Raw genomic sequence first — 16,730 nt, forward strand, 5'->3', positions numbered from 1 at the left:
TGGAGCCGTACAAGCCTTTATTGAGTCTGCAGGGGTGGGTGGCTGGGACCAGCCTCGTCCAGCCCTCCGGAGTGTCACTGGGGGTCCAGGCCGGGGGCCACACAGCTGAAGAACCAAGAGATACCAAAGATGACGCCGAGGGTCTTGGGGATGTCCGGGTTGTCTGAGAAGGCCTGGGCGCCCGCCAGGGGCAGGTGCACAACCTCGATGAGCTCGCCCTCCTCAGCCAGGCCCCCGCCGGGGCCGCCCCGCTGGGCGTCGGTCACCTCTGCATAGAACATGGTCTGGCTGGAGCCGGTCAGTCCCACGCCAGACCTGCGGGTCGAGACAGCGTCCACTGAGCCACCGTGTAGGGCCCGCTGGCCCTCTCCGCTCTGCGCCTTCCGGCCCCCTTCCGGGTGGGACTTCAGGGGCCCCCACCCGTGCACCCGTCAGCTTGGAAGGTGCAGCGAGCTGCACGCTGTGAGGGGCCGCACGGCAGGCACTGCACAGCCTCGAGGAGCTGACCATGTCCCGGCCGACAGCCAGCCAGGACAGAGCCACAGCCGCAGCTGCAGCCCCAGGAGCTGGGAAGGGCCCCTGGAGCCCCAGGGCAGACAGTGGACCCAGCAGCCGAGACCCTGAAGGGCGGACCCAGACCACCAGCCCGGGCCACCTGGAGGCTGCGGCGGCTAAAGCTGGTCAGCCTCCGGGGCTGTCTGGAGCGCAGCCCCTCCCGTCCATGCTCGCACAGGGCCCTCCTTCCCCACTTGGGTGCATCCCCCTGCCCCTGCCCCCTGGCTGCTGGGCTGCTAGACTCCCGCCCGCACCTGGGGATCCAAGCTGGCTGCAAGCAGGGCCTGGGCCTGGGAGACCCCCCACACTGTCACCTGCAGGGCACCAGGTGCCAAGGCAGCCCAGGCACGGAGCTGGGGCTCATGGTGGTGGTGGGGTGGGGCGGCAGCAAGGTCCCCCAGACCAAGCCCATGGGTGCCCAGCTGCAGAGGAGCGGGAGTTCCCTTCGTAGTGGGTGGTGGCCACAGAAGGGGACAAGCACCCAGGCAGAGGGCAGCGGCCCAGGCTGGCGGGTGGAGGGCAAGAGTGGGCAATGTGCTGGCTGTGAGGGCAGGGTGGTCACCAGGCCGGCCTGGCTCCCAGTGCAGGACAGGGAGGCCCACGTGCGGTGTGCAGGGAGGGGGACGGGGCCTCCGGGAGCTGTCCGGGGGAAGCAAGCGGGGAGGCTGCCGGTCAGCCCGGCCCTCGGCGGCTGCCCTTGGAGCTGCGCCTGAAGCACAGGGCAGGGAGCGCGACCGCCACGCCCACCTCCTGGAGGGCCCTCGCACACTGACCTCGCCCAGCTGCTTCCTCTGCCCTCCGCACCCTCATCTCCCTCAGACCCTCCCCGGCGGCCCGTTTCCGCCGGCGGCACAGCCTGCCCTTTGATGGGAGCCGTCTCAGGAGTTTCCAGTCGCGGTTTCCTCCGGCCTGTGAAGAAGGCGGCCCGGCCTCGGACACGCCCAGCGGGCCAGGCTCCGCCTCCGCCTCCTCACTCGGCTGCTTCAGTCGCTGGCTGAGCTCAGCCGGGGGCTCCGGCCGCCTGGCAGTGGGGTCCTGCCCCGGGCAGATGGAGAGGTCCTGCCCGGGCGGATGGAGAGGAAGCCCCGGGCCCCGGGCCGGGCAGCGTGAGCCCTGCTGCTGTGTGTCCAGCCCTCGGGAGCCCCACGGGGACGGCCGCCTCCCCAGGGGTGTATCCCCCTCCGACACACATGTCTCAGCAGGTGCTCACTGTCCACAGCCTCCCTTGGCTCCCCAGCCCCCTCAGACTGGGCTGTAGCCCTGAGGCCCCGCTTGGGGAGCTGCTGCCACCCAGCTGCTAGCCCACCCGCCCAGAGCCCCTGCCAGGACCCCACCAGGCTCACCTCCTGGGGGGCAACCCCTCCGAGAACCTCCCACCTGCCTTCTCCTTGCCCACCCCCAGCCCAACCTTCACCGCATGGCAGGCCCCCTGGAGTTTCCCCACCCCCAGCAGGCCTCGGGGACAAGTAGCCACTTCCTGGCCACCCGGACGATACTTGCAGAATGCTGAGGCCACTCACACCAAGACATCCAACCCTCTGGCACGTTTAACACGGAGGACCCTGTGCTTCACCCCCTTCCTGGGACTGGAGGTCAGCTCTGACCCCCACAAGTGTAGGCTGGGAGATACCCCGACGAGGCCTTGGGGGCTGCTGAAGCAGGGAGGCCCCGGCCCAACAATGCATGGCCCCTGTGCTGGGCTGCGAGGAGGCAGACCCCCCAGGCCCTCCTCCTAGGGGTACAGGCCCCGCCCCCTGGGGAAGGCCCCATACAGGACTCTGAGGGGCCTCCTCCTGCCCTGGGGTCAGGACCCATCGTGGTGTCCCCAGGGTGGGGGGTGGGCATCGTTCCAACATCCTGTCCTGGAAAGAGGGTCCCAGAGATGGGCCCCTGGGGAGTGTGTGGTGGGGGGCACCTGGGCTTTGGTGGGCCAGGCCCTGCACACCTCCCTGCTTCACCGGAGTGCTGGGGCCCCTCTCGCCCGGGTGAAGCCCTTCCCTCCTTCCGGAGCCACTGTCAGGGCAGATCTGTGACTCACCCCCACCCCCCTCGCTCAGGGCTTAATCCCGCAGGAAGTGGAGGCATCTGTCGGTGGCAGCTGCCACCAGGGTGGGGGCCGTGGGGCGGGGGGCCTCGGGGCGGGGCAGGCCCCTGAACCAGCTCCCAGAGCCCCGACTCCGGCCTGGATCTCCTCTGGGTGCACTCCATCCAACTGTCCCCAAGCCCCTCACAAAAAAAGGGGGCACGGCCCCGCCTGCACACCCCTGGGGACAGGAGCGCGCACCTGCGGGCAGCCGGTCCCACCCCCGGGCGGGGCTGAGGGCAGGTGCCCCACCCCCCAGCCTCGCAGGCCCAGCCCCACTCACTTGTAGGTGGCCACGCGGCGCAAGTCGGCCGGCGCCAGGCGGTAGCCGCACTCCTCCCAGGCCTCCTTGCAGGCCGTTTCCTCCAGCGACAGCCCGGGCTGGTCCACGAGGCCGGCACACAGCTCGAACGTCACCCCTGCCGAGCCGGGCAGAGCCTCTGGCAGCGCCCGGGGCCCGTCCTGGTCCACGGCCGCCAGGGACCCTGGGAAGCGGCGTTCCACCTCGCCCGCATACACAGCTGGTTAGGGGAAGGCAGACCACAGTCACAGCCATGCGGCAGCCACCTCCCGGGGCGCCAGACCCCGCCCCGGGCCTCAGTTTCCCCTGGAGCTCCCCCGACACCTGCATTCTGACCACAGGGGCCTGGACACAACCTGCCGGGAGCCCCTCCGCCCTCGCCCGCCCCGGCGCCCTCACCTGGCCGGAACTGCTTCACCAGCACCAGGCTCCTCCGCGAAGAGTTGAAGAGCAGGATGGTCACACTGGGCAGGGTGGGCGGGGCTCAGCGCGGGAGCCACGCCCACCTCAGCTCCCCCTTCCCTTGTCCCCGTCCCAGCCTGGCCCAGCCCACCTCCTCTGCCCAAGCACCCCAGAAAAGCTGGGCCCCTTGCTCAGATAGGGAGAGTGAGGCCCAGGCAGGGCCAGAGCCTGCCAGGGTCACGGTCAGGCTCGGTCCCAGCTGGCAGGATGGGGCAGCAGGACGGGGAAGACATGTTGGGAGGCTGGGGGCCCGGTGACTGACGTGACATGTGGTCCCTGTTGGCCAGCTGCCTGCTGGCCACACTCCTGGAGCCGGGTCACTGTGTAGCCCATGCCCCAGTGCTCGGGGGCCAGCGCACCCAGGTGGCCTTTCTCAGGTCCACCCTAGGACCCAGCTCAGCCCCCAGCCTTGGGGGGACCCTCAGTGAAGGGAAAGAGAGAATGGGGGTGTTTGTGGGGGATACTCGGAGGCAGAGGCGGGGTGGGGCTCCACGGCCCCCATTCCCAGGGTCCCCGTGGACATCGGAGTGGCCCAGACTGGGTGCTCACCTGTCGTGTGTTTTCACGAAGTCCCACGACTTCTGGGCACCATTCTGAAAGAGGCAGGCAGCAGTCAGGGTGGGCGAAGGGCTGCCAGCTCGGGTGGAGGTGCTCTGGGCAGCTGGAGAGGCCCACAGGCCCACGTGCCAGCTCTGCCCAGGAAGGCCCTCTCACAGCCTGGGCCCACGGGAGCCTCGAGGTCCTGCCGGCAGGGCAGGGGGGCGGCCGGGCTGGGCGGGGAGGCCAAGGGCAGCCTGATGATCTGTGGGGTGAGACAGAGAAACAGGGCAGAGGAAGGAAAGGCATCCCAGGCCCAGTGTGAGCACACCCAACACAGGGGAAGCCCAAAGGGATGTACGCTGTCACCAAGTGTGGGCGGGGGCAGGGAGGGAAGTCCCAAGCAGGCAGAGACAGGGTTCCCACTGCTGAAGACCCCCGGGCCACGGGACGAAGGGAGGTGGCAGGGCAGGAGAGGCAGCTGGCAGCCTGAGCAGGCGCCAGCCCCAAGAGCAGCGGGGGCCGGGCGGCACCCGAGCAGGACGTGGGGACTCCACGACGGTGGCTGGATGGTGACACAGGCCCCCCCTGCACCGTCTCTCAAGCATCCCGAGGTCCTGCTGCTTCATCCCTTCTCCCGCCACTCTGCTCCCGGGCCCTGGGAGCAGAGCCACCTCAGAGCCACCCTGAGCGTGGGTGGCGCTCAGCGTGTGCAGGAGGTAGCATGGGGCAGGGCCTGGCCGAGCCCGCTGGGGGCAGGCAGAGAGGACACTAACGGGGTGCAGCAGGCAGCAGGCAGGAGGTGCCCGGGATCCTGCCAGCCGGACACCCCTGGGTGACACGGGCGGTTCCACCCGGCCCCACCTCCTTCCCTAAAGGTCTCTGTGGGCAGGGCTGGACCCTAGGGCCTTGGGGCCCTCCCTGTGGCTGCCCATCAGCAGCCCCTCAGTCACTGGTCAGCCAGAGGCCGTGGTGAACTGTGGGCCCACCCTGGGGGTCTGTCTAGGCCAGGGAACGCCAGGGACCTGGGCACCGGAGACACAGAGAGGTGGCCGGAGCTACAGAAGAGAAAGGACACTGAAGGACAGCCTTCGTGGGAACTCCTGGGGGAGGTGACGCCGTACCAGGCCCCGCAGAAGGGAGGCTGGGACACTCCAGGCGGAGAACCTCACGGGCAGAGGCCCACATCCTGGCCTCAGCTGGGCTGGGAAGTCTGGGCTGAGTGTGGCCCGGAGGCAGAGGGGTCCTGGAAGGGTGCTGGCAGCCATGGTTCCCACGGGGCAGGGAGGGCTGGCTGACGTCCTGCAGTGGGCAGGCTCAGTGCTGGACGCCATCCTCAGGCACTGCCCCCTGAAGCAAGCCAGGGCCTGCCTGTAATTTGGCTGCCCAGCGGCCACCCACCCACCCAGGACAGCCTCCAAGTGCCCACTGCCTCCCTCAGGGTGCGTGTCACCTGTGCAGGTCTCAGGAAACCCTCAGCTTAAGATCACAATGTCAGACCCTCAGGTCCAGCCAAGGCGGGGTGCAGGGGATGGTCTCAGAGACCTGCCAAGGCCCAGTGAGCCCCTCCATAGGGCCCTGGCTGGTTGGTGGGCCCCAGGCCCAGCTCATCTTCTGGGATGCCTGGAGGGGAGGGACAGGACTGGAGTGGACACAGTCCCCTGCCCCTCAAAGCTACAAGGGTGCCCTGACTCTGGTCCATCTCCCTGTCCACCAGATCTTCCCTGGCCAGGGCAGTTAATGACCAAAGGCTATATATTATATATGCCTTGGGTAGTATGCACTGCCCAGCCCAGTCCTGGGCCCCCCACTTGGTGCCCACCCCAGCCCGCTGCCTGAGGGCTTGGCTCTGGTCACCAGCACCCATCAGTGAAGGCGCCCTTCACAGGGGATGGGAGAGAGGGTGCGTCCACGGCCCAGCATGTGTGGACCCGGGCCACCTCGGGCCCATCTGCTGCCACCTGGGGCCCCAGCCCCTTGGGGGCTGTGAAGCCAGCCAGGCACCCTGCCCCAGGTAAACCGTCATCGGGGTGGCAGTGACCTGCTCCTTCCAGGCCAGTGCTGCCAACACAGGTCTTTTCCAGAGCCCACAGGGCCCCAGCAACGGGGAAGTGGGGGCGCAGAGGCCTCTCTCAGACTGGATCCCGGGGGCTTCACAGGGCTGATCAGAGGAAGGGGCAAGGGGAGGATGGGAGAGCAGGACGCTGCGGGTCCAGAGGCACCAAACACGGACTGCTTGTGCTGCCTGAGGGGCAGGAGGCAGGGCGCTGGGGCAGGGGGAGCCGGCCAGTAAAGGGTGGGGACCCGAACCGGACAGAGCAGGCGTGGAGAGATGTGCGGGAGGAGGTCAACGGCTGGGCAACGGGGGAGGGAGGCAACAGCCACTCATTCAACCCACAAACATCTCTTGTGAACCTCCTAGGTGCCCGGTGCGGGGGAAGGCAGCCCGGCCCTGCGCCTGCGGACCGGCAGGTGGAGGCCCCCCCGCAGAGGGGGTCTCCACTGCTCTCCGCTCCCGCCTCCTCCCTGCCGGGTTTCTGTCCCTAGAATGGCCTCCAGGAAGCTTCCCTTGATCCCGGAGGAGACCACTAAGTCCCACCGCAAAAGGGGCCGGTGCCCAGCAAAGCCTCCTTGGAGGCACGAGGGGTCCCGAGGCGTCCCTGCGGGCCCTGTCCCTTATCCCGGAACTCACGCCGTCCCCAAACCCCGACCCTCCCAAGGAGCCCGGGGGCGGGGCTCGGCGCTGTGGGCGGGGCTCACGCTGTGGGTGGGGCTCCGGGCCGCAGGGGCTGAGGGCGGAAGCCGCGGAGGGCGGGCTCACCTGGCGGTAGTGCAGCGTGAAAGGTTGCAGGTAGGGCGAGGCGGTGCAGCGGCCCACGGCCGCCCCCTCGATGCGCTCCATAGCGGCGCGCGGCGCAGTTCGGGCCGCGGCGGACGCAGCAGAGCTCGCGCCGGCTGGAGCGCGCGGGCACGTGACGCAGTTCTGGGCATGCGCGGTGCTCGCGGGGCGGGGCCGGGCGCGCGCAGGTAGAGCCTCCCGGCGGTTTCGCGCGCGCGCGCGCGCGGTGGAAGGAGGCAAAGTGTGACCTCTGGCGCGGAGGCTCGTGGAGTGTGGGGCCTGGAGAAGCGGGAGGGGACGGGTCCGGGGACCGATCGCCGGTGGTCGAGGACTGGGGTCCTACTGCTTGAGAGAGAGGGCTCCGCGGTGCGGTCCTGCCGGGAAGGAACCGAGTGGTTGCTACCCGCGGGGTGGACCGCAGCTCCAAGGCGGGGTCTCCCAGGGGCGGAGGCTCACCCAGGGAAGGAGACGGGGCCCTGAAGAGAGAAGGGGGTGGTCACGGCTGCCCCGCCGAGCCCGCGACCCCGTGGGAAGGGAGGTCACCGGGACTTGGCACACGAGGGGTCGCTGCGCGGACTGGGTGAAGCACAGAATGTGGACACCCCTTGGGGGCCTCGCGGCTGCGCAGAGACAGGCTCCGGAGGGAGGGCAAGGCCAGAGGAGCGCGAGTCAGGCAGGGAGAGCCAGGTCCTTCCCTCGGGGGTCCCTAGGGTGGGGGCGCTGGCCTGGGCGGACCGTCCGCCTGCCCCGCAGCGGAGGAGCTGCGGTCTCGCTGCTTCTGGGGCTGTGTCTCCTCCCTCAGGGGTCAGCGTAGTTCCCTCCCCCGCGGGGCCCCTCTGCGTGGACCGGGCCCTGGTTGTGGAAGGGCCCCATCCTTCCTGCGTGTGCATGCCACGGATTTGCTCCAAATGTGGCCACTGCCTCCCCAGGGGCAAGTACAGGTGGTGGGGCAAGGAACGAGCCATCACCTGCCCTCTGAACTGTGGCCCCAGGAGGGACAGCCCACGTGGGGCTGGCCGTGTGGCCTTGGAGTTTACCCCCGTGTTGCCTGTTGCCCTGTGGGAAAGCGTCCCAGAATTCCACGGCCTGGAGCACCACTTACGCCCTTCTCCCATCCGAGGGTGTTGGCCCTGGTGGGGCGGGGCTGCTGCGATCTGCGGGCTGTGGGGGAGGCCCTTCCCACGCGGCTTCTTTGCCCAGGGCGTGGTGCCTCAGTGCTGGGGCTGGGGCAGTGGAACGGGCCGGCTGTGTTGCCAGGTGCCCTCTCCAGGGGGGCTGACTGGGGCCCCCCCGACCCCTGGCGGCCTCAGCAGCTATTCTGCGGCAGCCAGCTCCCCCAGCACACGGCCACACGGCCAAGTGTCTCCTGACCCAGCCCTGGAAGTCAAGCACCGTCGCTCCCACTGCACAGTGGGTGTCACGGAGAAGGCCCCGGGCCACCCCAGCTCCCAAGGGAGAGGACTTCACAAGCTTGGGGGCACTGGCAGGCCTGGCTCATGGGGAGTATCTCCAGAGCCTGGCCAGCAGTCGGCCCACTCTGGGGGGGTTGTGCTTCCCAGCCTTGGCCAGGTGCCCTGGAGGCCGGAGAGGCCATCCACCCGACAGTCGGCCCCAGAAGCTGTCCCCCCGGCCCAACAGCCATGCCAGCTGGGCCTCTTCCTCTGTGCACACAGAGCCCCGGGGTGCTCCCGCCTGCGGTTGTGTGCAGGTGGGAACTGACCACGGAGCGTGCGCAGCGGCGGCGAGAACAGGAGGCGTCTGTCTGCATAGAGCACGGCTTTCCTGGAGTTCGAAGTCGGGGAAGTGACATTCTGTGGTGACTGACGCAAGCGCAGGGGCTGGCAGTGCGGGCGTGTGCCCGCAGCGTGCCGTTCCTGCGGGGACCGGGCCGGCGGGCCCCTGACGGCTCGGCTCCCAGTGCCTCCCCAGGGGTGGGAGGCGGCTCCAGACAGACACTTGTGCCAACAGCCTCATCCGCAGCGCCGGAACCGGCGTGGCCCTCAACACGTGACGGTAAGCCAGCTGGTCTGGCCCCCCGGCCGAGTGTCTGTCACCGGGCAAGGTGACGGCACTGACGCCACTGATGCCTGCCCCAGTGCGGGAGGGCCTGGACACGGGCTGTGGGGCAGCCGCAGACCCCAGGGGCACGAGTGCCAGGGTGCATCGTGGGAAGTGTCCCAGACGTGTGAAGTCGTGCAGGCGGGAAGCGGATTAACGGTTGCTGGCATCTGGGTGGAGGTGGGGGAGGGGCTGCTGAGGAGGACAGGGTTTCCTTTCAGGGTGCGAGAATGTTCCGGAACACAGCATTACATGTGCACTAGATGCCACTGTGCACAGTAAAATCATTGTTACGTGAATCTCAGTTCGATTTTAGAAGAAAAAAAATGTACCGTTGAGACTGTTCAGGAGCATCCAGGGTTCCCTGTGGCCATCCAGCTGCGCCCCACATGCCCTGGGGCCAGTCCAGGCCCTGCGGCCGCCCTGCAGCCTGGGGACAGGATGGCAGCGGGGGCGGGTCCTGGACTGGGGCCTGAGTCCGGCCGTTTCCCTGCAGCGTCTCAGTGTGTCCTGGCAGCTCAGAGCCAGGGCCAGGGTCCAGAGGGGACCACCGGGCCCCTGAGAAACAGCCGCCGGATCTGGGGCTGAGGGACCTTGGAGACCCTGCTGGGTCACTAAGAAGTCTGGCACAGCCCCGACACCACCCTCAGCTCAGGGTCCTTTCCTTAGTCACCTCTCTGCTGAAGGTTCCGGGAGTCAGGGCGTAGACGCTGGCTGGGCCCGTGTCAGAGCCATCCGTGCTGGGCCTGTGGGAGCCTTGGGGGGTTAGGGCCCTAGGGGCACCGGGAGGACACCCCACTGGGGGGGCAGGAGCTGGCAGGACACCCAGGATGCTCCCGCTGGCTGCCGCCCCCTGTCCTGTGTCAGGGGTGAGGAGGAGATGGGAGGGAGAGTGGCCTCACAGGTCCGCTTGGGTGGGGGCTGGGAGCCCAGGTAGCCAGGTGAACAGGGGTTCTTGGTGGCTGCAAGTTGGAGGCTGCCCTCAGACAGCCCTCAGTGGCCCAGGCAGGTGGACGAGTGGGCACTGCCTTCCTGCAGGGCCAGCCCTCCCCCAGATGGGGTGGCAGGTGAGGGTGCCGGTCCGAGAGTCTCTCACCTGACGGACCTGGGATGGAGGACACCCTCCGACCAGCCCCTTGGTGGGGCCGCACGCTCCAGCGTCGGGCCCTCCGCTGCATCCGGCCTGAGCTGCACAGACAGCGTGTCCGCTGCCCCCGCCTCCTGCTCCAGGCTCAGGTCTCCCCAGGACCCCAGACCTGCAGGGGCCCGGGGTCAGCCTTCAGGCTTCCTCTTCTGTCTCGGTGCCCCATGCTGGTTCCTGCCCCGACTCGCACGGTCCCGGAGGCTGGGGGCCCCTCGTCTGCTCGGCGAGCTGGGGCCACACAGCACCGAGGGGGGAGGCCTGCATCCTGCTGGACCATCGGGCCCCAGCGGACCCCTCCCTCCACCTCCATTCTGCCTGGGCCCCCCCGAAGGAGGAGGCGGCCGGGGCTCTGCTCGTGCTGACCTCGTCCACGTGCCCTCAGGCCCCCCCAGAGCAGTGTCCCCCCAAAGACCAGGGCGCCCCAGCCCAGCCCAGCCCGTGCGGCACGAGCCACCGCAGAGGGAAGGCGCTGACAGGGCCGAGGTTGGAAGCAGCCGGCACGGGAGGACATGCAGGGAGAACACGCTCTGAGCCCCGCAGAGTGCCCGCCCGCACAGCCCCGGCGTGCCTGAGGTCCGGGGCGTGGACACGGGAGAGGGGGACACGGGTGTGCATGCATGCCTGCACATGCGTGTGCACACGCGTGTGCTGAGAGGCTGAAGCCAGACCCCGGGCGTGAACGGTCCTTGGTTCCCACGAGTGGGGGCTTCCGGGCCAGGGTTCCCCTCTCCGGACGCCGCCGGGCCCACGACCGTCTGTCTCCCCGGGAGCCCCAGGTGGGCGGGCTGCCCTGTGCCCTCCACTGCGGGCTGCTGCGGCGGTGACGCCACCTGCCTCCCGTCAGGCCCTGGGGCCCCTCCTCCTGGCGAAGGGGCCCCGCCGGCCCCGCCGATCAGACACGAGGGGCGCCCTCGAGCGGAAGTCGCCGGGTGTGCCCCTGCGAGCTGCGGCCTGGGGAGAAGCAGCGAGGCAGAGGGGCGCCCGGGGGCCCCTCCCTGGTGCCCTGGAAGCCTGGGGGGGGGTCAGGCTGCCCCCCACTGAAGTCACTTCCTCCAGACGCTGAGAACCCCTGGGTCATCCCACGCGCACCCCCCCCCCCCCCCCCGCAGGCTCCGCTCCACTGAAGGTCCCCAGAGGAAAGGGGCTGAGGGAGCCCAGTCCACCCTCTGCCTCCCTAGGAGTCTCCAGGAGCCGCTCTGGGGCCGTCAGTGGCAGGGGCACAGGGGCTGCAGGGATGACATCCGAGCACCCCCGCCCCCTGGACACCTGGCAGGGCTCAGCGTTCCTGTTTCTAACCTCAGGGCCCTCTCTCGGTCCTCTGGACGGGTCAGGGGCCCGCCAGAGCAGACGCTCCTGGTGGAAGCCACATCCTCAGCTGCCCCAGAGGTGCCATCCCTGGTGTCGCACTGTCCACCCTGGGTGGCCAGCACACACACACGCACAGCCATCCTCGCGCACCTCCCTTCCCCTGGCCGCTGGGGGTCCCCACACCAGGCTTTTGTGCTCTTACTTCAGTGGAGCCCCTCCCGCAGGAGGTTCCACGGAGGATACATTGTAACACCTGCCTGTCTGGGAGCTCTTGGCTCCGCCCTCCCGTGTGAGTGCCGGCAGGGCTGGGCATGGAATTCTCCCTTGGAAATCACCCTCCTGCAGCACTTTGTAGGCATTGCTTCCATGTCTGCTTACCTCCACTGCGGCTGCCTCACACCTCAAGCCAGTATGAGGCCTCTTCGGGACCTGATCCATGTTGGTTTGCAGGATGTCCCATTTGGACTAGAAAAGAAGGTGCATCTCTCTGTGCATTGCACCTTCCAAACAGCCCATGCCTGCCCCGGAAGGTTCGAGCTGGTGCAGGGAGGGGTGGGGCGTTGCCCTGCAGCGGTTGGGCCAGCTGGCGTTGCTGCTTGGTGTCTCCTGAGGCTACGTTTTTAGTTGCATATATGTTATATTTTTTTATCTGCCATTCGTGTCAAAGGTATCGGTGTCGCTCTTTGTCCTTTGTGATGCTATTATTTTTTATATATTTTTTTAGGATTGTATTTATTTTATTTTCAGACAGGGGGAGAGAGAGAGGGAGAAACACCAATGTGTGGTTGCCTCTTACACTTCCCCTACTGGGGACCTGGCCTGCTACCCTGGCCTGTGCCCAGACTGGGAATCGAACCTGCGACCCTTTGGTTCACAGGCTGGCAGCCGGTCCACAGAGCCACACCAGCCAGGGCAGATGCTATTATTTTAAAATCTACTTTCTTGTTTATTAAAGTGACTACCCAGCTCTCCTTTAAAAGTTCTCCACCCTTTATTTTCAACCGTGCATGTCCTGTTGTTTAAAGTGTGCGTTTCAACAAAATGGTACCATTTTGGGGTGCCGCCACTCCGCTACCGACAGGGCCCAGCCCACCCCGTCCCCCAGGCATGGCAGGGTCCCCCCAGGCCAGCGGAGCCCGGGCAGCAGGGAAGGACCAGGCCCACTGGCAGGAGTGCCCTGACCAGGTCCGGGAGGGGTGCAGAGTGGGCTGGGGTAGCCCACCTGGGGAGGGGAGGGGAGGGGAAGGGAGGGCAGGGTGGGTTCTGACGCTCAGGTCCATCGTTAGAGCTGTGCGTGGCACTCGGGGCCTCAGCTGTGACCCCTGGGGCCCCAGCACAGAGCCAACCCGGGCTCTGGGCTCCAGAGACACGCCCGGCCTTGTGGGCGTGGCTGCCCCAGCCCCGCTGCCGCTGCCGTGGCTCGACGGAGGCCCCGCATTCCCAACCTCCAGGCGCCCCTGGGTCTCGAAGGGAAGCAGCTCAGCCAGGGAGCCCCAGGGGCGCTCGAGCCCCATCGCAGACCCAGCCCGCCCGGAAAGCGGGAGCCGGGGAACAATGACCTTCGTGTGACAGACTTTCCCCTCAGTGGGAGAAAATAGAGCCTCATAGAATGGCGGCTTCCTGCGTTTGTGCCTGGGGAGCGGCTCACACGGAGACCTCCCACAAAGAGCAGCCTCCAGCCAAGTCTGCCCGGCTGGGGCCCCAGCCCCGGCAGGCACAGGTCTGCCCGCCGCCCCCTGGGCGCCTGCCCCCCCGCCCCCACCGCGGCTCAGCCCCAGCAGCTTGAACACCTGCAGAGGACCTGAGCTGGACAGGCAGCAACAGCCGCAGGGCCGGCAGAGGGGCTGCAGGGTTGAGCTTGGGCCGGGAGGGGGGTGGGGGGCGGGCAGGAGGGGACAGAGGATGGGCCCAAGGAGAGCTTCTCTAGGGCAGCGGGTCTCTGCCCCCAAGAGGTCAGGGAAGGCATGCCGTGCCTTCAGCACCCAGAGGTGGTGCCAAGGGAGGCTGTGGGTGCCAGGCAGAAGGGAGCAGGTTCGAGGGGAGGTAGACGCACTGCCTGGACCCCCCCCCCCCACAGGCCGGGGGCGGGTGGTACGGGAGGCCGAGCAGCGCCGCCTGGGGGCCACCACGCAGGGGGCTGGGTCGGGAGCTGCCGGTGCCCACCAGCAGGTCCTGGGCGGCTCGGGAGTCAGACCCGGAGCCCTGGGGACCTCTGACCTGCTCAGCGGCCCGGGCTTGCCCTGGCGGTGGCAGGAGGGCCCTGAGGGCACCCCTGGGGGCTTCTCTGTCTGGGAAGAGGTGTGAGGCTGGGTGGGGCAGCTGCAGGGCCCAGGCTGACACCCAGCCCTCCCTCAGGGAGACTGGATGAGGGCGCTGACCTTCTCCCTCTGCCTCGTCACCTCTCCCAAGCCCGCTTCCGAGAGCCCCCAGCCCTGCGGGGCACACAGCCTGCCAGCCGGCCTCCCTGCGTCACACCTGCAGCTACTGCGCCCCCGGGTGGGGACAGACGCCCACGACCCAGGAGTGGCCGGCCACCACCCCCACCCACTGCCCCTCCCTCCAGCTGCCCAACCCTGGTCTCTCCTGGACGAGGCCCCGGCTGACCACCTGCCTGCTCCTGAGACCTCTGCCACCCCCACACCAGAACCGCACCTCGGCCAGACCACCCCTCCCTGCCGGCTCTGGGTCTCACCCCCCACCCACCCCCTTTAGGGCACACAGCATGGAGAGCGTGGCACCAACCTACCCGCCTGGGGACACACCGGACCCCTGTCTTGGGGCATCCCTGACACTAGTGTGAGGCCGGTCCATGTGGCCACACGGCCAGGCTCTTCTCACACGTCCTGCGGCCAGAGCCCACCTGGTGGCAGCCGGCATCGGGGCCGAGGCCTCGGTGCCCCAGCTGCCCCCAGCCCAGGACAGAGCCATGGAGCTCAGCGGCCCCCTGCCCGCCACCCCCCTGGGCGGGGACGGTGTGAGAGCCTGGGGCTCCCCCTCGATTCTTCACACGTGTGTTCCCTCTACTGCACCTAGTCCCCACTTGGCCCCCCAGATGGACTCAAGTTCAAGCTCCGAATGCCTCCCCTGAACCTTCTGGCCTTCAGATCCTCAGGCCGAGGCAGCAGGACGGCCTGGCCCCCGGCCCCGGGGGTGCTCAGGTCCTTTGTAAAAACTCACTGACCTCTCTGAAGAGCCTCCTGGGTTCCGGGGCTGTGCTGGGTGCTCTCTGAGAGACACCTCGTTTCACCCGCACCCGCTCCCCCCGAGAGAGCTGGGGGGATGTGGGGGGGCAGTTGCCAGCAGCCTGGCCTGCGGGGTCTGGGCGCAACCCTCCCCTTGCTCTGGCCCCAGGCCGAAGCCCCCCAAAGCACTGTTTCCGGGGTGCCAGCTCTCCCCTTGGCGCTCCCCCAGCCTTCCCAAGCCCTCGGTTACTGACTCCCCCAGGAAATCCCTCCACCCGGCTGGCCCGTGGTGGATGGAGTTGGCTGAGTCAGGGGAGGGCTTTGCCAGGAACTGCTGGGGGTTCTCAGGCACGAGGGAGAGGGGCGGGCGGGGGTCTGGCCCACCTCCCCACCCGGGTGGGGATGCCCACGATCCAGGAGTGGGTGCGTGCAGAGAGCCGTCTTGCCTCGGCCAGCCTGGTGAGGCTCGGTGGGCCACGGTGCAGGCCGCCTCCCATCACCCACTCACTCCCAACTGCGGGCGAGCACCTGCCTGAGGCCCCATCAGTCCGCATGGAGCTGACCCAGGGGCACAGGGAAGGGGGGAGAGGGAAGCTTGCTGAGGGTCCCGGAGCCAGCCTGTCTGTGGAGGGCAGACCTGCAAGGCAGGGCCCAGCCCAGGGAAGGGGGACGGGAGAACTGGCCCCGGTTGGGGAGCACCCGGGCCCTGGGCCATCACCCCCTGCCACGCTGCAGCCCAGCACCCAGCCTGGAGTCGGGGGCGGGCTCCTCCCTGTGCGGCAGGGAAACGGTGGGCGCTGGGTGTCCCTCCCTGGACTCGAGTTACTGCGTGATGCTGATACCACCCTAGTGGAGCCCGCCACCCCCTGCCAGGGGTCGGGGTAGAAGGCAGACTGGGAGGCGCAGCCTCTACAGGGTCTCCGCTAAGGTCGCCACAGGAGGGGACACGCCCGTCCACCCACTCTGCAGCCGGCACACTGACCCTCGACCAGCGGAGAGGGCTGGGCTGACCCAGCGTCGCTCCCTGCCCGGCTCCCAGCCCAGGACGCCCCTTGGGCGCGGGGCGGGGGAGGTGGCCATCGCCTCTGACCCCGGGCCGCGGAGGCCTCGGCGTCCAGGCCGCGGCTCGGAGCGTTTCCGCCCGCCTGTCCCAGGCCGGCCCCGCAGGAAGTGGCCGCCTCCTGAACAAAGAGGCCGGCGGACAATGGCCATTGAATTGGGCCGGGGCGCTCGCGCACGGATAGGCCGCCAGCTGCCCGCGCTGATAAGACCCAGCTCCGCGGAGCTCGGCCTCCGCGGGCTCCCCAGGCCCGGGACCCGCGGCCGGAGCGCGAGGCCGGCGCTGCCCCGTCCCGCAAGCCGGCGGCTAACGGGGACCAATCCGGCACCTCCCTGGGAGCGGCTCCGCCCCCGCCCGCCTCGCTCGGCAGCCGGGCCCCGCGTGGCTCCGCCCTCGGGTCGGTGGGCGCGCACGCGGCGCTGTTGTCTGTCCCCGGCTGTCCGCCTGGCCCTCGCGCGGCGGACGAGGCCCGCGTTGGAGAGGGTGTGTGGTCAGCCGTCTCCCCGAAAGATCGTCGGAAGTCCTGCAGCTGGGACACGCCGGCACCTCGCTGCGCCTCCTTCACCTCGTTCGAGGAAATCGGCGGCCCCAGAGGGCCTCCTGCTGGTCCCTGCGCAGGGTTTCCTGCGAGGGTCGCGAAAGGCTCGCCGTGCCCGGGGAGGGGGGGCGGGGCCCCTCCCAGGGTCCTCACGCCCACGGGGGGCGGAAGAGGGTCGGGGGGCAGGGTCCCAGTAGGCCTTCTGGGAGGCCACTCAGGGTCCTGTTCCCTCGGGACTCTGCCTTGGGGGCCACGGCTCCTGGGCCCCCAGCACAAAGGTGCACCTGGGCCCGAAAGCCAGCTGCAAGGGAGCAGTGGGGGGCTGCCTACACCTGAGCTGCACAGCCGAGGGCAGCGGTCTCTGCGCTGGCTCGGAGCCCGGGGGTGCCCTCCTGCCCACCCCTAATTTGGAGGCTTTGTGAGGCAGATACCCATCCTAACCAGGGCAAGTGGCAAGTGTGGGCGTGTTGGGGGTGGGGCTCCAGCATCTTCTGGAAGCCCAGCATCCAGCCACCCCTTGGTTAGAAAGCCACAGGGGCAGGGGGGCTGAGAGGGGCAAGACCCGTAGGTCTGGGGAAACTGAGGCAGGCTCTTTTCCTGGGCAGGGTGAGGAGGCCCAGGCAGGGCAAGGGTCTGGGGAGGACCCAGGCACTCAGGCCCACG

At 68.7% G+C, this 16,730-nt stretch overlaps 1 protein-coding gene across 4 annotated transcripts; it reads right to left on the reverse strand.

The window, feature by feature from the left end:
- Positions 1–6,934, reverse strand: NUDT14 (nudix hydrolase 14). Of its 4 annotated transcripts, none has more exons than XM_036014307.1 (6): positions 6,760–6,934; positions 3,951–3,994; positions 3,339–3,403; positions 2,922–3,159; positions 429–620; positions 1–315 (listed from the first exon to the last, which is right to left on the reverse strand). In XM_036014307.1, the coding sequence occupies exons 1-6, from the start codon at positions 6,838–6,840 to the stop codon at positions 75–77; spliced, it is 861 nt and encodes a 286-aa protein (XP_035870200.1). In that variant the 5' UTR covers positions 6,841–6,934; the 3' UTR covers positions 1–74. The 4 variants fall into 4 exon arrangements, 3 of the variants coding, with proteins under 3 accessions (XP_035870200.1, XP_028363482.1, XP_035870214.1); XR_004900494.1 differs by lacking the exon at positions 429–620 and adding an exon at positions 1,329–1,464 and having other exon boundaries at positions 184–315; positions 6,760–6,933; XM_028507681.2 differs by lacking the exon at positions 429–620 and having other exon boundaries at positions 6,760–6,915.
- Between the last annotated feature and the right edge of the window lie 9,796 nt (positions 6,935–16,730).

The sequence above is a fragment of the Phyllostomus discolor genome, chromosome 1 (genome assembly GCF_004126475.2).
Source record: "Phyllostomus discolor isolate MPI-MPIP mPhyDis1 chromosome 1, mPhyDis1.pri.v3, whole genome shotgun sequence".
Classification (NCBI taxonomy): Eukaryota; Metazoa; Chordata; class Mammalia; order Chiroptera; family Phyllostomidae; genus Phyllostomus; species Phyllostomus discolor.

What these genes read in the sequence shown, in the direction of transcription:
- NUDT14 (XM_036014307.1), bottom strand. Translation starts at nt 6,840, where the DNA reads ATGGAGCGCATCGAGGGGGCGGCCGTGGGCCGCTGCACCGCCTCGCCC. An exon ending in GGTGAAGCAGTTCCGGCCAG is followed by an intron (nt 3,160 to 3,338) that starts GTGAGGGCGCCG and finishes TCCCCTAACCAG; the next exon opens with CTGTGTATGCGGGCGAGGTG. An exon ending in CGCCGCGTGGCCACCTACAA is followed by an intron (nt 621 to 2,921) that starts GTGAGTGGGGCT and finishes TCCGCCCTTCAG; the next exon opens with GGTCTCGGCTGCTGGGTCCA.